The sequence below is a fragment of the Bombyx mori genome, chromosome 10 (genome assembly GCF_030269925.1).
Source record: "Bombyx mori chromosome 10, ASM3026992v2".
Lineage (NCBI taxonomy): Eukaryota > Metazoa > Arthropoda > Insecta > Lepidoptera > Bombycidae > Bombyx > Bombyx mori.
This window is the reverse complement of record NC_085116.1, coordinates 10,919,191-10,938,745: the sequence shown is the minus strand read 5'-3', so window position 1 is coordinate 10,938,745 and position 19,555 is coordinate 10,919,191. Positions and strand designations below refer to the sequence as shown.

Below are 19,555 nucleotides of genomic sequence, written 5' to 3'. Positions count from 1 at the left end.
GGCAATAAAAAATCAAAAGGGAAAACGTAATACATCAAATGAATCTAAATCTTGATGTGCCAGCGATTATGGTCGAATTTTGAGCACTAGACGAACGCTAGTTCTAGTGCATAACTCAAGATTAACGATTTATTATACAATGGAACTTCTGAAGTTGAACATAATTTATTACACGGTATATGAAACATGCATACGCATTTAACGAGTCAAAGTAGTTTACGCGGATACTTATGTATATGTTTCGTGCATTCGGCTCTGGGAAGAACTATCACCCCACATATTGTTTCCCAGGCGCTAAGATATCTGCAAGTGTGGTTTGCAGGGATCTGGGCTCTGGCATTTCTGACGTCCAATAGAGGCGATGACAATTTAAAATAATCAATAAAAAATGCGATATTAAACCGGAAAAGTAGTTTCAATTATATATCTACGACGCGCGAAAAACCGAAAAAATATTATATTTTGGGACGTACCGTTTGGAAATAGCAAACCTTATTAGGCGATTAGAATATACTGTAATGTTACTGTAATGTATGTAATGTTACTGGTGGTAGGACCTCTTGTGGGTCCGCACGGGAAGGGACCACCGCCCCGCCTATTTCTGCCGTGAAGCAGTAATGCATTTCGGTTTGAAGGGTGGGGCAGCCGTTGTGACTATACTGAGACCTTAGAACTTATATCTCAAGATGGGTGGCGCATTTACGTTGTAGATGTCTATGGGCTCCGGTAACCACTTAACACCAGGTGGGCTGTGAGCTCGTCCACCAATCAAAGGATAAAAAAAATTACATATAAGAATTAAACTAGCGCGTTTATTATATTAGTTTTTTTTTAAAAGATGCCGGGGCGTTATCCCGAATTGCGTTAAAGTTTCCGCGAAAAAAGACATCTCTGCGGGCGAAAACGTTCTACGAAAAAGTAGTTAGTATTATGTCGACTCTTCAACGTAGTCGTGAGCAAGCACGTAAACTGTAGAATATTCGATTGTCCGTAAACGATACGAGTACTTTTAATTATTCTTTAACATAAGTTCGGCCATAGGCGGTGATCGAAATAAAAAAAAAACGATTGTCTGTAAAGTTTTCGTAACAACGTCATAAGAAAATAGTGATGGAATGGTTTCATTTTTCAAAAGAAAATTTTAATTTTATTTGTTTGATAGATATTTTATATAGATATAGAGAAGGAGGTAAATGGGAATCGCTATTGAATTGATCAAGTTACATTTATTTGTATGCATAAATACAATTATGTCAATTTATATATTATATATAATATTTATAAGCCTTAAATGGAACGCCTCAGAGCGAGGTAACGCCGCATGAGTAATGTTTTTTCGTGCGTGCAGCCGGCTCCATCGAATTATAAGATGTTGTCACGTCAAAATCTAACTAATGATTAAAAATGTGTTTTGTTGCAGCAACTCTACTTGGTTCAGAGTGCATGGTGGCTGAACAGTGCACGCAGAAAGTGGCTTACAGCGCATGCTTGGAAGGCGTTTGCCGTTGTACAGACGGACACCTACAATTTAGAAAACACACTTGCCTATCCCGTAAGTTATAGGAATCTAAATCAAAACACGATTGTTTCACGGAATTGTTTGAGATGATCAATCACGTCATTTACATTTTACTATTGCACAACCCGCCCGGAGCACAGACTATCCATATTATCCGAAATCACTGTATTCAAAAATTTAATTGAAGTTTGAATCATTATTATAAGTGGGCAACAAAAAATACGAACACACGAACGTTTATTAAATCTTTTCTAAAACCAGAAAACATTTTCCATAATAAACTGCTGTTACGTTACCGAGTGAATTATTTTGTCGGAATCTGTCAATCAATGCTTTCAGCATGAAAAGTCGATTAAAATTTCCGCATAATAATTTTATTTGCAAAAAAAATATATCAAGTACTTTCCATTTCTATTTCACGGAACTCTATAAAGACGTTGACTAATGAGCGAAACCATTGCTTTGTTTTGTATGATAAAAAAAAATCTAATTACACTTGCTCCATTCATTTGTATCGACTGATATTTACTAGGCTATAGTGTTTAATAAAAAAAAACTCACGCGTTACGTATATGGCGTTGAAGAGATGTCCGATGATTGGCATGTAGATCGAAAAAGAAATCTATTTAATTATCAATAAATTCAAGCACGAACACATAGAATGGCTTAGTTTCGAAATACTTAATGTAATTAACGTACGTAACGGTGAGCATTGAGATTTTCTAGTGTAAGGCGTATTGAAGGCGTATTGTAGACATCGTCTTGAACTTTATAACTGGCGCGAACAATCACGCATACCCATTTGAAAGATGAGACAGCTAGTTCACAAGTGCGATTCCACTTCGATAAAGCGGCACGACACGAGAACCCTCTCATCGTGGCCGCCGGTAACTACATTCCTGATCCTGCGGACAGAATGGAAAGCAGTCGACGTCGCCCCAAACACGTCATTTCGGATCCTCGGTACCTCAAGCACCGGTCATCGTTCTCGTCGAACCCGACGCTTGCAACGAAGGGCTCGATGAGTAAATTAACTCTCAGACACAGCCCACTGAGTTTCTCGACGGATCTTCTCAGTGGGTCGAGTTTCCGATCCGGTGGTAGATTCTGCGAAGCACAGCTCTTGCTAGGGTTTGTGTTAGCAACGTCGTCAGGTTTGAGCGCCGTGAGCTCCTACTACTAGTTAAGGTTACGCTGAAATAGCCTCTCAAGGCTCTCAGCTAAGGTAGGAAAAAAAAGTGAGATTTCAACCTCATATCTCCAGGTGCGTCGTGACGTTAAATTATGATCTCTATGAGCTATGGCAACCGCTTAACAGGAAGGAGCTCGATCTCTAAAAATAAATAAAACATGAAACTATGTATTTTTTTAATGTGTTTAAGCTAGCAAAAACAAAAAAATTTATACCCATAAGTATAAAACGTACAGTGTACGCTTGCAATTGTTTGTAATGTCGTCGTCAAGGCAATATACAAAGTAATCACATGGCTAACATATCGTCACTCTTGAACCATAAACCTACTTCAAATTACGTTCAGAAAATCTTAAAACACAAGACTAGGTTTATATCTCGAACCTGCAACATACAAGAGACGCGTGAAACTGCTTAATGTTTTAGCCTGTAGTATAATACAGATACGGAATTGGTGGTTTTATTTGATAAATTAAAATGTAAAGAGCATAATACCAATATTGTCACATAGTGCAATACCATACCAATACTTCAAATATTCATCTGATCATTGTGCTCGTATATATGGTGTAGAAATTTGTATCGTAGTTAAAACAATGTTAATTGAGTAAAATCTTCCTTTTCACCAACTTTTTTTTTCTTAGATGGGTGGACAAGCTCACAGCCCACCTGGTGTTAAGCGGTTACTGGAGCCCATATACATTTACAACGTAAATGCCGCCACCCACCTTGAGATATGAGTTCTAGGGTCTCAGTATAGTTACAACGGCTGCCCCACCCTTCAAACCGAAACGCATTACTGCTTCACGGCAGAAATAGGTAGGGTGGTGGTACCTATCCGCGCGAACTCACAAGAGGTCCTACCACCAGTAAAGACAGATTTACTTTCGTATTAATAATATTATTTGCTTTATTACTATCATGTAACAGTGCAATAGTATATTGCATAAGCGTTTACTTTTGCAACATCCAATTTTAGAACATACCATATTCTGCTCCAAATGAAAATCATTCTATACCTACATAAATTACAACTGGAAATGTGTGTGAACAAACAAACGAACCGAACGACATTTACACACAAAATTATGTTTTATTGGATGTTCCATTGGAATATACCTAATTGAAAAAACAATTAAATAAAAATTACTAACTAACTAACTAAACTACTGCCTTTCTATTTTAATTTCTTTTCTTCAATATACAGACACATCGGAATTTACTGTTTAAGTATATATATGATAATAATGATAAGGTTACGAGATAGATTAGACACACAAAATAAACAAAAATCAAATCCTAAATTTAATATTGAAACAAAACATGAAACATTAAATGCATGCACAGATAAGTTGCATATACGGTTGGTTATTTACACATAAATTGGATATTTGAATTACATAGTAACTGTCACCCATCAAGTTAATTTGTAGTTGCATTTTCTGTTGACATCAAGAATACCAAAACCAACCCAAATATAATGAGTGATGATTTTGCGGTCACTGTTTCATTTAATAAATAGTGTTACATTGCGTTCAGTGTGCTTAGTGCGAGCATTTTAACGTTCTCGATAGCGTAAAAGTTAACTCAAATTTATATGCAGTTGAAACAGCGCCCCTAGCGGCAAACGTAGGCAAACGTTCCATCTCCATACAAATTTGAGTTAACTTTTACGCTATCGAGAACGTTAAAAAACTCGCACTAAGCACACTGGTGAAATGTAAAACGTTGCAATGTACTAATAAGAGAGAAAGTGCCGGGAACGAACAGAAACCCTCAAGAATCTGCTCAAGAAGCTACATTCCCTCAAGAAGCTAAAGTATCCAAGCATATGATGAGACATTCTGAATATAGGCTGTCAAAGTTAATAGTACATAGTACAAGCTCAAGAAGAATACAAAGGGGAATAAAACATTGTGGCTGCAAAACCGGGCCCCGATTGCTCCAATGGTTTATGTTATATCTATGATGCAAGTCGCTTTAACGATCACCGACTTTACCTAGAAGACAGCATCTGAACAAGAAGAACGAATGCAAAGAATAAAATTGAATTTTTTGAACGTGATTTTTATATGATTGACGCGCTCCGTATCAACGGCACCATTCACCGGTTTTCGGTGTCGATTCAAATACGGTACACTGCGCGGTGTACAATTTTCACATCTCCCCCATCACTTACAATTTTATAACTCATGTAATAGTTAGTTCGGTTTATTTTGAATTCCCTTCGTGACTCGAAATTCCCCTCACATCGATAAAGATATACCATTTAAGAAGGGTCGTAAATAAATCGATCGTATTTTCGTTCATTTTACGGAGTTTTGAAGTGTGCCTAAAATTGGAAGTACCACAAAGTTACTGTTCTGTATCGAAATGATAAACTACCGTGTAATTCGACTTTTTTTTAAAACAAACAGCGATTTTCTTTTAGATGACCATTAAGTAGGTTTTAATTTAATGGTATAACCGCATTGTTTTTAACATTATTAATTACTATTGTATTTAAATATAACGAATTACACCATTTTTAGTTTTAAACTAATGTTTTCAATTTTAATTTAACGACATTATGATTTGATGCATTGAGATGCTCTTTTGGAATAAAAAGTAACCTATATCACTCCTCTGACCTATTATCTACTAACTTATCACTTTTAAAATACATTTCAATTCGGTGGTACTTTCACATTTATAATATTAGTATCGATTACTAAAATACTAGTAAACTCCAACCTCACTCTAGCGTGACTATTGCTAATTGTATCAAACAGTTGTTAAACTTACAAACTCGCCTCCTGTCAAACGTTCGCAGCACTAAGACTAAAACTTTGCCTGAAGTACCACCAACGACTGCTCAAAATTCCAAGACAGTCAAATAAAACCATATATACGAACAATTGAACACACATGCTAAAATGCATTTAGAAACATTCGATTTTTGAATACGCCGAATTTGGGAAAATTCCCATGTACATTGTTCCACTTGCATTAATAGGCTACACTTCACAAGGTACTCTGCAGTTCTGCTTGATAATGACCATTTTATACTTCTATAGACTATGAGAAAAGAAATTGTTCTGTCAAAAATACCAATGGTCGTGTGAATTCTGCGTGCCCTAAAACTTATTGTTAGTAATGAACTTATGTGAGAACTGTGTTCGTAAATGTATGAAAAGTCGCAATAAAGATGGTTAGATAATGATATTTTAAATCCGGAACCAGAGTTGCAGCGACTAATTAAATGTCATATTCAAGTCCATGGCCTGAGAAATGGAACACAACATTATCTTTACAAGTACAAATTGTATAATATTGTGAGTTGTATTTTTTCCTGAAGATGTCACTTTCAGTATTTAAGAAATAAATAAACTAATCGTAACTTACAGCGGAATCGTTATCAGAAATGTTATCTGCACACAGCACCGATTTCCACAGTAATTCGACGAACTTGATAGCATATAATATGTACATACATAAATGTTTAAATAAATGGAATTTTGTTATATAAAAAAAAAAAGTACACAATAGGTATGAAATTTTGTTTGAATTAATTAGAACAGAAAAGTAATTTCATACAATTAAAGTAAAAAGATGAAACTATCCAAAAAAGGTTTTATGGTTGGAGTTACAAATCGTGCTGATGAAAGTAACTGATTCGTCTTTACTGATCTTATTAATCGTACCGTTATAAACAACGTCAGTGACAAGTTAATAATCCTTTAGCATCCACATGATTTGCATTGATAAATAGTCTGTTCTATTCTCGTACTTCTCATTATATTGCTAAAGGCAAAATGTTGCATTCGTAAAGAGTAATTTTAAATTAGTTGAGGCCTATCGTGACGTGATATTGTGCTCGTAATTAACATATAATAGCAATCGGCCACTAGGATTACCATTTGTAATTTTAAGTTCGACCATTTAGTAATCAAATGCTTACTCGTTTTATTAAGCAGTCATGAGAATGATTTAAATTGTAAAGGATATAGGTAGAAACATTTCCAAGTATGAAAACGGTAATACGTGACATATCAGTCATTTTAAAATTACTGTAAGTCAAACTGTATTACTGACGCTATTAGGGCATGTGATCGTAGACCGTATGGTCAGCCTCGGGAAAATTGCCGTAAATCATTTACCGCATCGTGAGTTCTGCAAATAGGTATTTTACTTTCAACATTTCAATTGTCCATTACCATTTTCTACGAGTATAATAAGAACAATGTAAAATAAATTATTATATTTGTTTCTTTATTTTTAAACAGCTGCTCCGCCTGGTCACGTTTGCTACAGTAATGAACATTGTCGGTTATGGGATAAGGAAAGCCGATGCGAATTCGTGATTCTTAATCTATTCGGGAGATGCGCTTGCAATTCCTACTATAAACAAAATGGCGATAAATGTGTGCTCTCGAAGATTTCCCCCTATGCAACCGAAGCAGTGATCGCAGAACAAGATTCCGCTCTGAGTCCTATGAATGGCCCTCAAAATACGATGAATAGTAATGGCCAGACTTCCTTCAGCGCTGAGTCAGGATTTAATGAGAGAAACCAGGCTCGACCAAGCAAAACTCCCATATTTTCCGATAATGATGTTTTGAGTACAGAAGACGATAATCTATTAATGCAAGCCGTATTGAAGGTGCCAACTATAGAACCAGCCAAAAAATTACCTGTCTCTAACAGAAAAGAGGGCGAACCAAATGAGACAGTTGGTGTTAATGAAATGACTGCAAACTTGCATGCAAACGATCAGCCTGTTTACAGGGTTGTGACGCAACCAACAGTAGATAAAAAGTCTAATAAGAAGACAGGGTCCACAAAAGAAACTTCAGAAGGTAAACCGCACAAAACTGGACATCAAAAAAAATCATCTCTCAAGGGTAAGAACAGATATTTTTTTATGGCTTAGATGGGTGGACGAGCTCACAGTTCACCTGGTGTTAAGTGGTTACTGGAGCCCATAGACATCTACAATGTAAATGCGCCACCCACCTTGAGATATAAGTTCTAATGTCTCAGTATAGTTACAACGGCTACCCCACCCTTCAAACCGAAACGCATTACTGCTTCACGGCAGGAATAGGCGGGGTGGTGGTACCTACCCGTGCGGACTCACAAGAGGTCATACCAGCAGTGATTACAGAAATTATAATTTTTCGGATTATAAAATGATCCTACAAAAATTGCGTAATTTACATATTTTGTAACAAAAGTCATTGTCGTTTATAGATAAGCAACGCATTCGCACTGATGTCTCTGGCGACCTTGGACCTTCATCTCTAGGTATGCCTTGTATGACAGACGCACAATGCCATCTAGTGGATCCTCATACGAAATGCTTAAACAAACGATGTGATTGCGCTCATCGCACTAATTCGACATCAGCTTGTTCGGCTCGCAACAGGGGCTGCTTACCTGGAACATTTCAAGTAAGATACTTTATTGGAATTTATTATTAACAACCTGTATTTAACTTGATGCTTTTCAAACAATAATTCTTGTATCTTACGTGCGTTAACAAGAAATTACTACTTTAAGATTCCCATTAACTTCATAAAAAATTTAAAATACAACGTGCTTAGTGCGAGTTTTTTAACGTTTTCGATAACGTAAAAGTTAGCTCATATTTGTATGGAATGGGATCGTTTGCGTAGGTTTGCCGCTAGGGGCGCTGTTCCAACTGCATACAAAATTGGGTTAACTTTTACGCTATCGAGAATGTTAAGAAACTCGCACTAAGCACGCTCAAAATACAAAATATGTTCTCATATCTCCGCGTCTACAAAATGCACGTGTGTCGATTGGAGATTACAACATTGTTTTTTTTTGTATTTCGTAAATACTTTATCTTTATATTGTAGTGTCGGTCTACGGGCACCTGCATAAGCTGGTACTTCGTCTGTGATGGGCGTAAGGATTGTTCTGATGGATCCGATGAGAAGTGTCAAGGTACTGGCAGAGGTAACTGTCTTGGCACGAATTCTTTTATGCACATCTGTTCTTCAATCCTTTGATTTTCATTTTCAAAACTAATCAGCACTTTCTATTTTATTTATTATTGCATCACCTCCATAGAATTATCAGCATAAATACTGAACTAACCAGCATACGTCAGTGTGCTTATTGCGAGTTTTTTAACGTTTGTATTTGCATGGAGTTGAAACGTTTGCCTACGTTTGCCGCTAGGGGCGCTGTTCCAACTGCATACAAATTTGAGTTAACTTTTACGCTATCGAGAACGTTAAAACACTCGCACTAAGCACACAGATTATTCTAAAATTGGTTAACACAAATTACTTTTCAGATGGGACGGGCGAGCGGTGTCCTATGAACTCGTTCAGATGTGGGGGTCCTGGTTCGCCGTGTGTATCAAGGGCGGCCAGGTGTGATGGCACTCCACAGTGTCCCGGAGGCGAAGATGAAAGAAACTGTAAGGCGACGAGACGCAGGGGGTAAGTCACAATCTGCCAAAATCAAATTCTAAGCGAAGGGACATTTCAATAAGCATTGGAAAGTCCTACTATGCCTTATTGTTTCATTTCATTTGTAACTAGTGCTATTTTTAATAAATAAACGTTAAATTTTTTTATAATAATTATTATATTACATTGTGTATTAATTGTATATTTACGGATATATGTATGCATAAGTGTATGTATATATATATATTTCACTGGATTGGTACACCGCGCGTATTTCGTTACCAAATTATTCTTGTCCACCTGATGGTTGTCTGGATGAGATCGCTCTTAGCGATAAGACCGCCAATTGTACTTTTTTGTAATTAATGTATCGCACTGTTTATTTCCTTTTTGGTGTACAATAAAGAATACTCTCTCTGTCTCTCAACGTTATTGGCTATTAAATCATTCAGAGTTTATTAATCTGACCGAGTACTAAAGGCGTTTGCGAATTTCAGATGTCCCCGTCACACGTTCCGTTGCGGTTCTGGTGAATGTTTACCGGAGTACGAGTTTTGTAACGCTATAATATCATGCAAAGACGCTTCTGATGAACCACCACATTTATGTACAGAACAATCAAGGTAAGCTATAAGCTATAGGTTTCTAAATAATTGATTGACGAAAACACGGTATATATTAACATTGAATAAAATAATAATAATACATTAACAATATTAATATAATAAATGTAGGTGGACAGATAAAAACATTTCGTCGAAGACAGAAGGTCGTATAGCCTGGCTGATGTTTAATGTTTAACATTTCCTCTCAGAGATACTTTCTTTAAAAAATGTATGAAGCGAATAACGCAATAGCGCTGTAGATATTCGATGGAAATCTGTTTATCCCACTACTTGGAAGTGTGGGGAAGAAATAATGCCTGCAGGACCTCTTGTGAGTCCGCGCGGGTAAGTGCCACCACCCTGCCTATTTCTCCCGTGAAGCAGTAATGCGTTTCGGTTTGAAGGGTGGGGCAGCCGTTGAAACTATACTGATATCTTAGAACTTATATCTCAAGGTGGGTGGCGCATTTACATTGTAGATGTTTATGGGCTCCAGTAACCAACACCAGGTGGGCTGTGAGCTCGTCAACCCACCTAAACAATAAAAAAAGCACTTTAACGATGTAACAAGCTTCAAATCATACAAGCTTCACACGATAGTAAAAACAATAAATTTACGGTTATAGTATCGTGTTGCGTTGAAAATCTTATAAGGGAAAGAAGACCGCGGTACAAGGAAATTTTACGACTTCGTAATGAAAACACGTGTGACCTAGAACGGTGTCAGAAATGTTTGACCTTACCTTTGTTTTTTTTTCTGGGACACGGGTGTTTGAACAACTATGAGAAACGGTCGTGTTGGACCAGACGGTATAAGTCCCTGAAATATTTCAACCTACAATAGTTTACTACGAAAAATTAGAGAATTTACAGAATAAGATTCTGTAAACAGCATGTCCGTAGCTTTACGGATATTAATCATATCTCGAAAATGAAACATAATGATGAGCGTGTAATGGAAACGCTTCCTGAAACAAAAACAGATCATTTTGGTAACAACAAAAAAAAACATGACAGAAAACGTTCTGACGATAATTGCCGCACAGTTTAAATCAGGTGACGCTCAGGGTCAAAGCTCTAGTGAGACTCCTATCCAACTTGACGGTTACAAAGACTCAAGTGTATAAGCTTATCAAAAAATTATTAACGGCATCAATTTACGTTGTAGTTTATGATCTATTGTTGATATCTATGTATATACTATAAATGGGCAAAGATAAGAGAGTAAAATACTTTATTCTCCTTTGTTTATCAACCGAATTTCTCTTTTTTTTTTAATAGCTATTGACGAGCTTTAGTTTTATAAAGAAAAAATATGGAAATAGTATTTTTTTAAATGTCAATAACAAAAAAAAAATTCAGAATCGAAATCTTGAGGTGTCAGTGAATATGGTCGAATTTCAACCGATTTTTAAATTTAAATGGGTCTTTCACAATTTCCCTATTACGATCTCAAAACAAATTAACTATGTGATTTTGTTCAAATTGCTTACCTGTAAAAGGTTTCTCATATTTTATTTATCGATTTGGTGTGTTATTTTATTTTCAAGATGGCGAGCCGCTGATTTCTGCCCTCTTCGATGTGGCAATGGCCGTTGCAGAAGCACAGCCGTAGCATGTTCAGGACGCGACGGGTGTGGAGATAACAGCGATGAAATTGCATGTTCTGTTTGTAGTAAGTAGTTATAGACTTATAAACTTTCAATATTATAGGTTGAGAATAATTGTTAATATTGTAGTATTCCATTTTGGAATCATAACCGCCTATTCGAAAATCTAATGTAAATCTGCCACAAGATATTCTCCGGTCACCGTCCTCGCCGAACCCGTCGACAAAGGGCTCGACGAGTAAATTAACCATAGACACAGTCCACTGAGTTTCTCGCCGGATCTTCTCAGTGGGTCGCGTTTCCGATCCGGTGATAGTTCCGCGAAGCACTGCTCTTGCTAGGGCTAGTGTTAGCAACACTCCCGGTTTGAACCCTGTGAGCTCACCTACACGTCAAAGAGAAGCTGAAATAGCCTCTCTAGGCTATCAGCATAGGTAGGAGAAAAATCCTGATCGAAGAACAAGACTGTTTTTTTTTTAATTTGCTACATTTCGAATGCTACATAGTGGTCGTATTCGCATAGGTTTCATAGGTTTTATGTACATACATGTAAAAAATGTACTGAATTATAAAATTCCCAACTTTATTGTTGATAGTCTAGCATTTTCCCTTGTTTATCCTACCTGTTCACTGGTAGCCTAAGGAGCTATTCCAGCTACGCTGTGGGTAGGTAAGCTTATGGGGCTCAGCGTAAGTGAATGGTCTAACTGGCTCTAACAAGAGCAGTGCTTCGCACAGTCTACCACCGGATCAGAATCGCGACCCACTGAAAAGAAACTCAGTGGGTTGTGTCTATGGGATATTCACTGATAAATTCACTCAGCTTATAAATTCTAGTGACAATAAAATAGGTTCTGTTTCTAAATAAAATATGTAATTTGAGCGCTGCCCCTTTTGTTTTTTGAAGTATTTTTGTAATTTCTTTAGTTCGTTTTCGGGAGATAGTAACAGCCCATTAAAACTCTCAAACCATAAATCGATACACTTCGAAACTGTCAGTTGATCAGCTGACCAAATATTATATGCATGTGAAATATACGCATATCGACGATTTGACACGAAATTGGTTTCCGTTACGCAGACAATGGAGACGAAACGAACGATATGCTTCGTTCACATAGAACTCGACTTGTATATAGTGGAACTAATGACAGTGCTTACTTACTAACCACATCCAGACGTGTCTTCTACTATGTGACCAGTGCAGTGGAGCTTTGTTAAACATTTTAATACAATGGAGTGTGTATTAAAATCTGCGATTTTCATATCGATCAAAGGATTTGTCAACCTCATTTTTTACCATTGCAATACTTTTGTTGATTTGAATATACTAAATTTATATATCAACATATTATATGTAGATGAGAATAGAAATAATATCCTCTTATAATGTACGAATGACCTTATAACAATGTATTATTGAGAAGCCGGGGCTCGGAATTGATATTTAAATAATTACAAAATATCCTTGACTATATTCCCCATTCTATTTTCCTCATTATATTTTCAATGGTTTCAAATCTACTCTTAAAAACATGATTATGAATGTAGTAGATTAGTAGGTAGAGATGGTATTCTTTTTTTTAAATATCACGTGCTGTGAATGAATCACATCGCAATTACGATGCGGTTATTAAATATACATATTTTATTCTTTACAGAGTGTCCATCGCCTCAGACGCCTTGAGATGAGCCGTACTGAAACATGGATTACATAACGAACTGGATCTCAATGCTCAACTTTTCTTATAATAAATAACAACCACATTATCCATAATTTAATACTTTTATATATAGTAATTTTTAACACGTAAAATTTCGACTATTAATTTTATAAAGTAACGATCGATACGAAATTTTATGCTTAAAAGTTTAAAACGTGATTGATGGTCATTGTTTTTAAAGATTAGTTAAAACGTTACTACAGAAACAAGCCTATCCCTATATTACTTCTGGATTGCTGTAAAAAAATGGCTTGCTTTCACGACACTTACACACTAAGACTGAAACTTAATATTAGGTAGTAAAAGAAAACGATATGATTATTTAACTAAATATCGGTTTTGACAGACATAAAGAAATGTTTTTTTTTTAAATACCAGTGATAGAATCTTTCTTAACCACCTGTTCAAGTCACAGAGTTAGCTCTGACTACCTTTTAAGCATTCCAGTGAGTGAAAGACGAAAATTTGCAAAACACATATTTTTCTAGCCATTTTAAATAAAAAAGAGCACTATCCTGCATGATGAGCATTATTCTAGTGGTGAGCAATCTACAAAAACTGACTACTGACTGACGTAGCTAAAATCGAGTGCCGTACGAGAAGTTTATTGCAAAGTAAATTACAATAGCTGTAAGACCAAGATTGTACTTACGAGATTTTCAATACCTATTTTGTTAATGCTGACTGGAAATGAATTTATTGCAAAAAAAAAATATACGATTCGATCAATTCCAATACATGCTCACAAAAACTATCTTTAACAAAAGCGTAAGGTTAATGACATATAGCAACATATTGAAACTAGGCACTAAAATGAAACAAAGCACTTTTGAAATAGGTAAAAGTAAATAATTTTACTAATGAAATTTAACACATTCCTCCGACAAATAGAGCGATATTTTAGATATAAGATTTATGTATAAGTGCTGCGTAAACATGTGTGTAGTTTGCTGGACTAGTTTAGTCTTGTGCAACTTATTGTAATATAGTGTGATTATGTTTTGCGTGAATGTGTTAATTATTTATTAAAGTACCTTTCAATTTTGATTCGTTTATTTTATTTACAAATTTTGTTACTAATTTTGACCATGAGGCCGGATATACCAGTACAAAGGTCTTTCCGACGTACTTACGCATTGTATCAGAGGAGTAGCGATACGTACATATGTACCGGTGACGGATACAGTTACGGTTTTAGTAAGTAACATTCTCACATGTGATGATCAAGTACTTACATATTTAGCGAAAGGTAAACAAACTTAAAAGTAAAAACAGTTCGACCACTATTTCCTCGTTTTAAATAGTTACTTTACCGGATGGGGAGATTGTAGTCCAAAGGTGTTTCTATGGGGTTTGCTAACAATTGCCCGAACGCGTCCAAAGCGGGCCTAACAGCTCACATGCAACTGATTCGCTAACACCGGACTCACAACCCGCTTAAAAATTCTCAACGGACATTAGGTTTGGGCCTTTTCAAACTGTACCTACCTACTGTAATCTACCTTTCATCGATTTTTATCCGATTTTCTTTAGATGGTTGATCTAAAAATTCGAATCTAGACATCATTCACACAAGCTATATAAAAGATATTTTTCTAAAATCACATCCGACTTTATGCTTCTGATGTTGGTGAATAAAGTGCCACAACTTAATATACTGGATGTATATCAATACTGGTTGTGTGATCACCCCATGTCTTCCAATATCGTGAGAAGTAATAAAATTATTTCACGAAAAGCTACGAATAATTATTCGTAGACGGAAAAGAGCAGCAGTGGTCTGAGTATTATACTAATTACTGGTCGCAGGGCGTAATGAAAACTCTCACCGGTAGATACCACCATCATGCCTGTTTCTGGTGCGACGTAGTCTTACGTTCCTGTTTGAAGAATGTCGGATAACAGATATACAGTCGAATACGTCACTCATGTTATAATTGGGATCTGGTATTCTTCTAATAACGCTACGTGGGCATTGAACTAATGTACCAATTCATTGCAAAATAAAAATAAAAAAACCGTTTATTTTATTTTTAGTAAACATATACGGTCCCGTTTGACAAAAATTTAAGAGAAACTATTAGGAATTAAAATAAAACATCACAAAAAATTACAGAGTTGTACCCATTTACTCACCAAAATAAACAGAATAAACCGCTACATTGCCATAAGTACGCATGCGTATTTCTTTAGATGACTCAAAAATGGCGATACAGCATCTTATATTCTCTGTCTCTTGATATGAATACGTGAATAAGTTTTACAAATGATATGATAATGATAAAAATGAAATACCAAGCTCATATAGAATTCAAGTAAGTGATAAATGTAGGTAACTAATCTCTTTTCAGTATAAAAATTTTCAATCATTGTTTGATATAATACAGATGTTTATATAAACAAACCTCGATGGAGAGGAAATTTAATAAAAACAAACATATCTACTCATTGCGTGTTTGCGCTCACAACGCATGATAGTTTTCTGAGTATATATTGTAAATAGTTGAATTAAAACATTCTTGACAAAGGAGATCAATATGAACATAATTAAATTGTTTTTTTTGAGGATTTTAAGATCATTCTTAGCACAATTTTTTAAGTGAGCAAAACGGATAGCTCTTTGACCGTTATGAGCTGTTTAATTTTGTTTTAGCATGTGTGTTTCTTAATTACAATTTGCTATTATTTTCAGTATGAGCAAGCGTTTACGAAAATTAAAAATGAAACAAATAAAGGTAACGGCCTTATTAATGACAATGGCTTCGTTAGTAGCCATTTTATTAATTTATTACTTAAACTGGCCGATACAACGCAATGAAATATCGAGTTCTACAAAAGACTATGTGGCCAGTTTGCCGATGGTGCATGTGCCTTTGAGACAAATTTATAACGATGTTAGTAATGAGTCCTCAGAAATATTTTACGAGCGACGCCAAGGTGAGAAGCTAACCCAATTACTTCCTAATTCCTATAGGTACTCCTAAATTCCAGAGTAATTAATTTCTTGGCAAATGTTTTTTTATTAACCGACTTAAAAAAATGAGGGGGTTCTCAATTCGACTGTATGTTTTTTTTATGAGTGTTACCTCATAACTTTTGACTGGGTGAATTGATTTTGATGATTATTTTTTTATTAGAAAGCTGACGCTTCCAGTGTAGTCCCATTTCAATTTAGTCCAGTTCTGATAATGGTATCCATGAGAAAACTATATAAGTCTTAAATTTGCATTAAGTACGTGCGCGACAAATAGATGAATAACTCAATAACTCACTATCACGCCAACCGATTTCGATGATTATTGTTTTTAGTGTATATTAATTTGTTTTGGAATATCTTTTTTTTCTATTTGAAGTCGGGTTTTGTTAAAGCATATCTATACAATTATTGTCTTTTATTTCAGAGCAAATGTTAGATACTCCCGGTTGTAAAATCCCAATGGCAATGGTAAATTATTTTCAATATTTGAACAATAGCAAATCTAAGCATTCTTCTTGCAGCAAACGTGGAATATTCCTTTATAAAACAGGTGTAGATAAAATTCGAGTTTACATAAAAAATAACATTATGAAAAAACACACAAAACGTTTCGAAGACTTCAAATGTTGCTATAGATTTTTGTTGGTTCCAAAGAAACTAATTTATGAGAGAATGAAATTAAGGTAGTGAGAGTTATATTTCTGTGACAATAATAAACCTAAATTTTTAAATAACAATGACATTTACAACTTTTTTAGATATACGAATTGCAAAACACTATACCATGGGTTGATTATAGATTTGGAAACTGACTTTATTAACGTTAAATGTTTTCAAAATATCAGTAATAATGTCTCACAAGAAATTTATGAAGACTGGTTTGCGTTTATTAAAAAGATTAACAAGACAAAGGTTTTACGAAAAGACTGTGAACATAATTATAACGTTCTGATGATTGGTTTGGATTCGATGTCTTTGCCAAGACTAGCGCAGACAATGACACGAACAATCGACCATCTATACGAAAATTTCTGGTTGCTTTTCAAAGGATATCATAAGGTTTGATCGAGTATTTTATTCCACTTGCGTTAAATATTTCTTTATTAATGAAAATAGATTTATCAATATTTTCAGGTTGAAGATAATACATTTCCAAATCTCATGGCGGTATTGACTGGAAAAAACTTGACGGCAATTACAAATTTATGTACGAATAGAATGGATCGATGCAATGAAATGATGATATGGAGCGACTTCAAACGTGACGGTTATATAACAGCTTACGGTGAAGACTACCTGCGTTTGCCGGATACTTTCACAAACAGATATGCTTATAATAATTCGCCCACCGACCACTATCTGAGGCCATTTTTTCTTCAGGGTGAAGTGGATAAGTTTAATAAATCTTTAGTTTGTTCTGGTAAAGAAGCGTCAGGAAAACAATTATTAGATTACGCACTCGATTTCGCGAACACGTACAAAAGAGAAAAATTCTTCGGTCTTTTCTGGATGAACTCTTTCAGTCATAACACGAACAGTCGTCCTCAGGACGCCGACAAAATGTTTGAAGACTTCTTTAATAAATTAAAATACACGGGTGCATTATTTAATACGTTCGTGATTTTCTTCAGCGATCACGGAATACGTTTTGGGGAGCACCGTTGGCGAACAAACGCCTATTACGATGATCGAATGCCATTTTTGTACATGAGCGTACCGAATGTGTTTGCGGAAAAATTACCGTTAAAATTAAACAATCTAGCTATCAATCAGAACCGACTAATTACGCCATACGATTTATATAGTACTCTAGTTGAAATTAAGAATATCTCTGGATGTAGAAATCATACGAAGACCCTTCCAGAAGGTTGTCCAGGGTGTCAAAGCTTATTTGAGATCGTAACCGAAAATAGAACATGTTCCAATGTTAATATTCATGAGAAATGGTGTAGTTGTCATGATTTAAACCCCCTACCTCCAAATGATAAAGAGGGAAATAAAAGTGCGGTCATTGCGGTGACACACATCAACAATATGATTAAAACTATTGAGACTATGCCTTGTTGGGGGTGTATGAAGTTGTCTTTAAGAAATATTATAAGAATTCATTTCTACTACAGCAGAGCAAAGGAAAATCTTTATTACGTTGTTGCATTCGCCGTAACGCCTGGTAATGTACTTTATGAAGCCACTATAGAGCGAAATAATAAAACAATGGATGTTATCGGTCCAATTAGTATAATTTCACCTTACCGAGGACTCGGAAAATGCACCTTTAAATTTAAAGACCGTCTGTTTTGTATGTGCCAAAAAAAAGGAAAATGCTGAAAACAACAAATAAAAAATTAAAACAAATTTTATTCACAATTAGACCTATTCTTTAACTATTCGTTTGCCTTAAAAGTTAAAATTCACGGATCCCAATAAAATTTCGGAATATCAAATGACACATTATTGCACAGTTATCGGTAATTCAGTGGTTCTCAAACATGTTGCAAGGTTTTGGTGTAGTGGGGGTAATGTCGCGCATAGTGTACTTTGCAACAAAAAAATGGTCACTTTTATTGCCCGCATATAATTTAATTTTATTTTATTAAATTTATATTTGCCAAAATTTATTTTTAAGCCTGTGTGTTTAGAAGAAAGTTAAAGAAAAGAGAGGAATTCGTGAAGTGTATTAGGTGTTATAAACAAAATACAATTAAAAGTTAAGAAGTTTATTTAAAAAAATATACATAGTATTAAAAATAATGTGTCGCCGTCGTCACTATCATTTTCTAATAGTGCTACCCCTTGGATTAAATTTATGGTGGCACCTGAGCTGGTGGAAGGAGTTGGCTCCTCATCGTCGACATAAAAAAGAGTCGCTGTCGTCACTGGCGTAAATAATAAAACGCTCAGTGACTGAATCGACTATATGGTCATTGGTATTTGGTCCTGGCGTTGCAAACAAACTTAAAACAGTAACACTCGTAACAAAAACTAAATATAAACAAAGGGTTCCTACAACTTTAGTAGGCGCATGTGTAACCGGGAGCGAACGGAACGTGGACGCGATGCGGAAGGGGAGGGTCGACTGACTCACCAATCGCGCGCTCGGAACGGTGCTACGTCTTTCCCCGCATCCCACTTGACAACTAAAGAGACCTAAAAAACGACTTCTGCGCATCTAGCGACTCTTGCCAAGTTACGTGCCGAGGACTATACATAGCGATAGAAGTGAAATCTTCAGCACTTCAGCACTCATTCTCTCGCAGGCTTTTTATTTATTTATTTTTTATTGCTTAGATGGGTGGACGAGCTCACAGCCCACCTGGTGTTAAGTAGTTACTGGAGCCCATAGACATCTACGACATAAATGCGCCACCCACCTTGAGATATAAGTTCTAAGGTCTCAGTATAGTTACGACGGCTGCCCCACCCTTCAAACCGAAACGCATTACTTCTTCACGGCAGAAATAGGCAGAGTGGTGGTACCTACCCGTGCGGACTCACAAGAGGTC

The 19,555-nt window shown here is 35.8% G+C and overlaps 2 protein-coding genes across 4 annotated transcripts in view; both read left to right on the top strand.

Moving 5' to 3' along the window:
* LOC101742529 (low-density lipoprotein receptor-related protein 2) overlaps nt 1–14,122 on the top strand; it is a 45,438-nt gene extending 31,316 nt beyond the window's left edge. Inside the window, exons 3-10 of one of the 2 annotated variants that reach the window (XM_012697552.4) lie at nt 1,421–1,552; nt 6,977–7,594; nt 7,944–8,143; nt 8,576–8,663; nt 9,019–9,166; nt 9,634–9,759; nt 11,292–11,416; nt 13,013–14,122. In XM_012697552.4, coding sequence (XP_012553006.1) covers nt 1,421–1,552; nt 6,977–7,594; nt 7,944–8,143; nt 8,576–8,663; nt 9,019–9,166; nt 9,634–9,759; nt 11,292–11,416; nt 13,013–13,038 — 1,463 coding nt within the window. In that variant the 3' untranslated portion in view covers nt 13,039–14,122. Of the gene's footprint in view, nt 1–1,420; nt 1,553–6,976; nt 7,595–7,943; nt 8,144–8,575; nt 8,676–9,018; nt 9,167–9,633; nt 9,760–11,291; nt 11,417–13,012 lie in introns of both variants that reach the window. The other variant, XM_004923170.5, reaches the window with a different exon arrangement.
* A 1,053-nt stretch (nt 14,123–15,175) lies between these two features.
* On the top strand, nt 15,176–18,419 carry LOC101735991 (uncharacterized). 2 transcript variants are annotated; one of them, XM_004923204.5, is made up of 5 exons: nt 15,176–15,390; nt 15,768–16,012; nt 16,477–16,735; nt 16,811–17,111; nt 17,187–18,419. In XM_004923204.5, the coding sequence occupies exons 1-5, from the start codon at nt 15,347–15,349 to the stop codon at nt 18,378–18,380; spliced, it is 2,043 nt and encodes a 680-aa protein (XP_004923261.3). In that variant the 5' UTR covers nt 15,176–15,346; the 3' UTR covers nt 18,381–18,419. The 2 variants fall into 2 exon arrangements, with proteins under 2 accessions (XP_004923261.3, XP_021209158.1); XM_021353483.3 differs by having other exon boundaries at nt 15,176–15,403.
* Nucleotides 18,420–19,555: the final 1,136 nt, after the last annotated feature.

Excerpts from the sequence above, each read along its gene's own strand:
- LOC101735991 (XM_004923204.5), top strand. The coding sequence starts at position 15,347 with ATGATAATGATAAAAATGAAATACCAAGCTCATATAGAATTCAA. Across the intron at positions 15,391-15,767 it reads CAAGCTCATATAGAATTCAA|TATGAGCAAGCGTTTACGAA; the intron begins GTAAGTGATAAA and ends TATTATTTTCAG. Across the intron at positions 17,112-17,186 it reads TTTTCAAAGGATATCATAAG|GTTGAAGATAATACATTTCC; the intron begins GTTTGATCGAGT and ends CAATATTTTCAG.